The sequence below is a fragment of the Lates calcarifer genome, linkage group LG13 (genome assembly GCF_001640805.2).
Source record: "Lates calcarifer isolate ASB-BC8 linkage group LG13, TLL_Latcal_v3, whole genome shotgun sequence".
Lineage (NCBI taxonomy): Eukaryota > Metazoa > Chordata > Actinopteri > Centropomidae > Lates > Lates calcarifer.
In genome coordinates this window covers 2,101,395-2,107,069 of record NC_066845.1, presented here as the reverse complement: position 1 = coordinate 2,107,069, position 5,675 = coordinate 2,101,395, and the positions used below count along the sequence as shown (strand labels likewise).

General features: G+C 41.0%; 1 protein-coding gene across 1 annotated transcript; it reads left to right on the top strand.

The window, feature by feature from the left end:
• The first annotated feature begins 3,657 nt into the window (after window positions 1-3,657).
• LOC108874693 (uncharacterized) lies at window positions 3,658-5,673 on the top strand. Its single transcript, XM_018663233.2, has 3 exons — window positions 3,658-3,782; window positions 3,881-3,946; window positions 4,042-5,673. Exon 3 carries the CDS (start codon window positions 4,119-4,121, stop codon window positions 5,271-5,273), a length of 1,155 nt encoding a protein of 384 aa, XP_018518749.2. The 5' UTR covers window positions 3,658-3,782; window positions 3,881-3,946; window positions 4,042-4,118; the 3' UTR covers window positions 5,274-5,673.
• The last annotated feature ends 2 nt before the right edge of the window (window positions 5,674-5,675 follow it).

The following is a 5,675-nucleotide window of genomic DNA, read 5'->3' as shown; positions in this document are numbered from 1 at the left end:
TTCTTTTCTCATGTCTTGATTTGTTCATTTGTGAGACTCACGCTTTCTTTTCTTTTGTTAGTTTTAAGACCCCACACTGATTTTAATCTTCACACAACAGCTCACCAGTTTCACAAAAGTTTTTTTTTTTTTTTTTTTTTTTTTCTCCCACATTTTTTCACAAGAGGTGTGGCTGCATCCACTCACAGGAATGTTTATTTTTCTTGTCTATGAGTTCAAACTAATGTCACAGGGCTGTGTGATCTTAAAGCAAGCAAGAAAACATGTTATCATCAGACATGACACAGGGTCTCTAATTTAAGCAACTTAAATAGTCAAACCCTCCCCTGGTGCCTTGCACTTCACCAACCAACTGGAACAGCGACTTCATAATGCTTTAACTCCAGCGCTCATAACCATGGCAAACTCTGATCTGCCATAGCAACTGTGTTTCTTTTTTTCACACCTGGTGGTTCAGGTGATCACAAGAACACCACACCTGGTAAACTGTCCTTACAGGCAGACTCCAAGTCGTGGACCTGCATCCTTATCACCATGATAGGTGAGTGCACTTATTTCATCCTCGCACTGTTTGTAAAAAATGGATAAATGTCAAAACTAATGGGATTTCCTCTCTAATCTCCACAGCTGTTGCTGCTCTTGCTTTGTTTCTGGTAAAGGTGCAGTTCGGCCATTCTTGTGTCGAAGAGGGACAAGTTATGATCTGCCGTGACATCCCTTCATGTAAGAGCTTTTAGTTTGATTCATACTGTTTGCTAATCTACTATATCACTAGACACTGAAAGCTTTATAGTGAGTGATATTGGTGTTTATCTGAATGGATAATGGTGGTTCCATCATTACCACAGCTTTTAAATTTTTTTTCAAGTAAGGTTGATCACAGCCGCTCTAGTTAACATGTCCACTGAAAAGAAAACCAACTATTTCAAAGGTTAAGTTTCAATTTTTTTTCTCAATCTTTTTCAGTCAAAATGAACTAAATGTAATAACTGATCAGAGTAATGGGTTTATCGAGGTCAACATACTAAGTCACTTTTGAGATGTTAAATCATACTGCTGTATGTGTAGCACTGGATGAGCAAATATGAAAGACGAAAGAAATAGTGTTTATTTTGACCATTTAGCAATAAACCATGATATGTATGGTCCTGTCATATGTCATATCTGTACAATTTAATTTGGAGATGATTATGGCAACAGATGAGGATCTTTGCACCGTGGGTGTCCAAATTTTTACTAATTGTCTGTCAGGTAATTGTTGACATTTCAGTCTGGAACAAAGACCATTCCAAGAGCCACCATGATTCTGGCTCGGCTAAAAATGTAAATAAAATATTTTCATTAAAAAAATGTCTTAATGTATTCTAGAATTTAATTTATTCTGTCATAAAAGTTGGGTAATGAAATAGAAAAATTGGCAGACACACTGTCACATTGACAAATAAGCTACACATTCAAAATCATACTTTCTTTGATTGTACACTACACATCATTACCACTAGATGGCAGCAAAGGCACGACTTTGAAATGACTTAATTTAAAAAAAAATAATCTGCTCAAAATATATCAGCTTCAACATGAGTACACTGGCACTGGCTTTCAAATTACAGTGAGTTGCCGAGGTTCCCTTTAACTCAATGAGTGCATGTTTTCTTTAATGTTATACAGTATAAAACAATTACGTTTTAGTATAAAAGAAAAAAAGTGTGCAATCACCAGATCAGTCCTCCTAACCTCCCATTGAATGTGAATTCAGCTGTGTTTCCTTGTTTTCCTTCTTTGATGACATGTTTTCTACGCAATAGCTTTAACTGTAATTCTGATTCTCTTAGATTTCAGCCCTGGTTATTCGACCCTGGTGATGTATGTGAGCAACGTCGGGGAAATCAACTCCACTGTGTTTCGCAGCAGCAGCCTCGCCTCTGTAACCAGGCTCAGGATCGACGGTGCTGGTGTTACAGGAATTGCTGAAGGGGCCTTTGGTTCTTTCCAGAACCTCACAAGTGCCAGTTTAGAGAAGAATGCAATAAGGGAGATTAAGTCGAACTGGTTCGGCCGGCCCGCTGTCCTCCGTGAGCTCAGTCTCTCAGAGAACCAGATTGAAGTTGTGAATGAGTCCTCGCTTGATGGGCTTATTAACCTCACAAAGCTCAGACTGAGCAAGAACAGAATCAGAGCCATTGATCCAAACAGTTTTCGCTCACACACAAACTTGGCAGAGTTGGACTTGTCTGAGAACAGGATGACTCGGGTCTTGCCGCAGTTCCTCAGATCCCTCAGGTCCACCAGGATCAGACTGGATGGGAACCCGTGGGACTGTTCCTGTGGAGCTGAAGACTTTGTCGCCGCCCTAAAAGGTTTGTGAAATATGAGATGAATAACAACAAGACAGTGTGTTTTCAAAGCCTTTAAAAAAATCCTGTAATGATCTTTACTGAAATATAGATTTTAAATTAGGCTAAAGAGCCAACACTGGATGAGACGGGAACTGGAGCGAATATCCTCGGGAACTGTCCAATTACAAACAAGAAATAATCTGAAATGTTGTTGTAGCTTTGACCTAAAACTACTTCTCAGAGCTACAGAGCAGATCTCTGCTGGACAGACAGATGGAGGTGACCTGTGAGAGTCCTCCATTTCTGAGGGGTCGACCCGTGTGGAACGTGTCAGTGTGCACAACATTGCCTACACCAGGACCACCGTCGGTATCGCAATCTGACCAGCCCAAACCCACTGACGCACTCGTAACGGTCCCTGCATCATCTGGTACATCTGGTTCAGCTAACTTTCTGGAAACTTTCCTCATAATTTCCTTAAAAAAAAAGTATATAATTTAATAATAACATAAAATGACAAGTCATGACACAAATGTTTTTTTGTTGCTTGTCTGTTTCAAAAACAGATTAGATCAGTTAAATACATTGGAAAGTTAGGTCATAACAAAACATATCAAGAGTTTTTTTTTGTCGATAGCACCACCTTGTGGTAACTTAGTGTACAATCTATGTTCTCATGCATCATTTCAGATCTGTGAGGTCCTGGAGACAAATTTTGTTTTTATTTTGTATTTGCAGTATGTAGCCCTGCCCATCTCTGTCTTATTTCAGAAATAATATCTGATAGTTTTTCTCATAATATGACTTTCCCCTTGAAATTATGTCTGTCTTCTCTTAAAATCATGATTATGAATATTTTTTTCTCATAAAAGGAGTACATTTTATTTATAAATCTTAGCCTTGAATTGTAGTTTGAAAAATATGTAACTCAAAATCTGGAGTACTGCAGCTTTCTGGCCTTAATTAGCAGACAGTTTGCTCCAAGCTTGTGACTGAGAGTTTCTGATGTGTTTTACTGTTTTCCTTTAATTAGTTTCCATATTCTTGTAGACCTGACATATCTGACATAAGCCATTACCATAACTTCTAAATGCATTGCAAAATTACAACTTAATTTAGAGGACTGGTGCTCACACCTACTCTGAGTCATCCTCAAGTTTTGATGGTGTTTCATCTGCAGATGGCGCCACAGCAACATGGTAAATCAACCATAACTCAGTGGTTATGAGTCTGACTCCTCTGAAATTTTACACAATTCATTTTCAGATTTTAGGCAACCACCTGTATGATTTTCTCTGATTCCTAAATTAAGATGCTATATCCTAAATTCAGATTGGACGTGTGTCTCTCATTGTTCAGCGTTTCTATTGTTCCTTACAGCAGCTTACGTGACTTCACCATCATCAGAGACAGAAACCTTCGTCCCTCCTCATACTGGGGTGACCGGTGCGTCTGGTTCTTCTTTGGTTTGACATTTAAAATTCTGAAATGAACCACCTCTTGCATAAATAATTTGTGCTTCATATTTTTGCTGTTCCTTCTAGAAACGTGTGTGACCTCAGAGCCACCATCAGTTACAAACACAGTCTGCATACTCATCACTGTGATAGGTAAGTTTTGTTTTATTGTCACATTTCTGTTTGACTGTAGTTAGAATATTAGCAAATGATTAAAAATAACCTTCTGACCACTTGCTCCTCTGCAGTGGTCCTCTGTGCGCTGCTGTTTGTGGTGTGTTTCCTGGCGGTGCGGCACAGGAGGAAACGCAACAACAAAATTGTGATGCCTGGACGTCCGAAAGAAGAGAAAAACAAGGGGGAGGAAGACGGCAGATCGAATCGCAATGAGTCTGCAGGGAATTCTGAGAACAGAGACCCAGAGCTGGCTGGCACGAGGAGGCCTCTTACTGGAGTCAGAGCTAAGTCGGCTAATGCTATTCTCTTCATGTCTCCTTTTTGTGTGACTGAGAAAGATCAAGTGACTGTATCCAACAAGACACGTGCTCAATCAAAAGACACAGAAAACCAAGCAGATGAGAAGCAGAAAGTGGAAAATGAAACGGAAGCAACAGGAGGAATTCAGAGAGAAAATATCACAAACATTACAGGTGTAACTGAGAGAGATGAGAAAGGAGCTGGTGAAAACCCTCACTGTGTTTCTGTCAGCACTGACACCGTGCCTTATCTGAGCATCGGCACCAGCCAGAGTAAAACGACCCCTGGTGATCTCAACGAACAGCCCACTGACAGTTTGGGTCAAAGATCACAGATGGGAAGAGTCATGGGGAGGATCTCCACCTGGCCTCCGACTGCAATCCAGTGGCAGGCGAGATGTAGAATGAAGGAGGAGGAGGAGGGAAATGAAGCTGAGAAGTCCCCAGCTGAAGTGAAGAAGACTCCAAAGAAAGTGGAGCATCCTTCTGTTTCTGACCAGGACAGAAAGGAAGGTGAAATAGAGAAAAATCAAATGGAAGATTTGCCCACCGCTCCGATCCAAGATCTCCTAAACATGAGACCCGCTCAGTCCTCAAACCTTAATGGCAAGACCACATCTTTGAGTGAGGCTCATGGCGTCGCTGACATAAAGCAAGAGGACCCAGCCACAGCCCGGAGACAGACAATTACAACAACCCAGAGTCTGAATCAGGGAAAACTCAATCAAGACCTCAGACCTGCAGAAAATCCTGCACACGAGAGCAGCAGCAGCAAGGCAGAGACGAGACACGAACCGAAGAGAACTGAGTCGAGCAGACAGAGGGCGGACAACAGAAGCACCGGCTCGAAGGCTCCCTCCGGTGGTGCCTCGCCGGACGACGAGACGCTGCTGCAGGGTAACAGGTACGCCTTCATGGACCTGCTGCATGAGGTCGTGCAGAACAACGGCCGCTGGACCAGAGAGAGGTGGAAGCAGACACATGTCAACAAGCAGCGGCGTTAGGAATGAGAGGTACGGAACAAGTTTGAAAAGTTATTCACTGAAAGTTTAAAGTTTTGTTCACATACAGTTTCGTAGCTTTATTCAGGCACTGTTTAGGTTTAGTAAATGTTTTTTTCTAACTGTTATATCGAGTTACACTGGCACCTTCGGTTCGTGTATGGATTGAACAAGATGTCATTTGGTAATTACTGAGTTTTAGGTGTTAGTAACTGTCTCTCTGTTTCCTATTTTTATGCTAAACTAACTGGATGTATAGTGATAAAGTGGCCTCAATCCTCTCATGCAACTCTCAGCGAGAAAGCGAATTTCCCGAAATGTCAAACTATTCCTTTAGTTGACAAACTGGCACACAGATAAAATGAATAATAAATAATAATATATAATATATATAATAGCTAAATT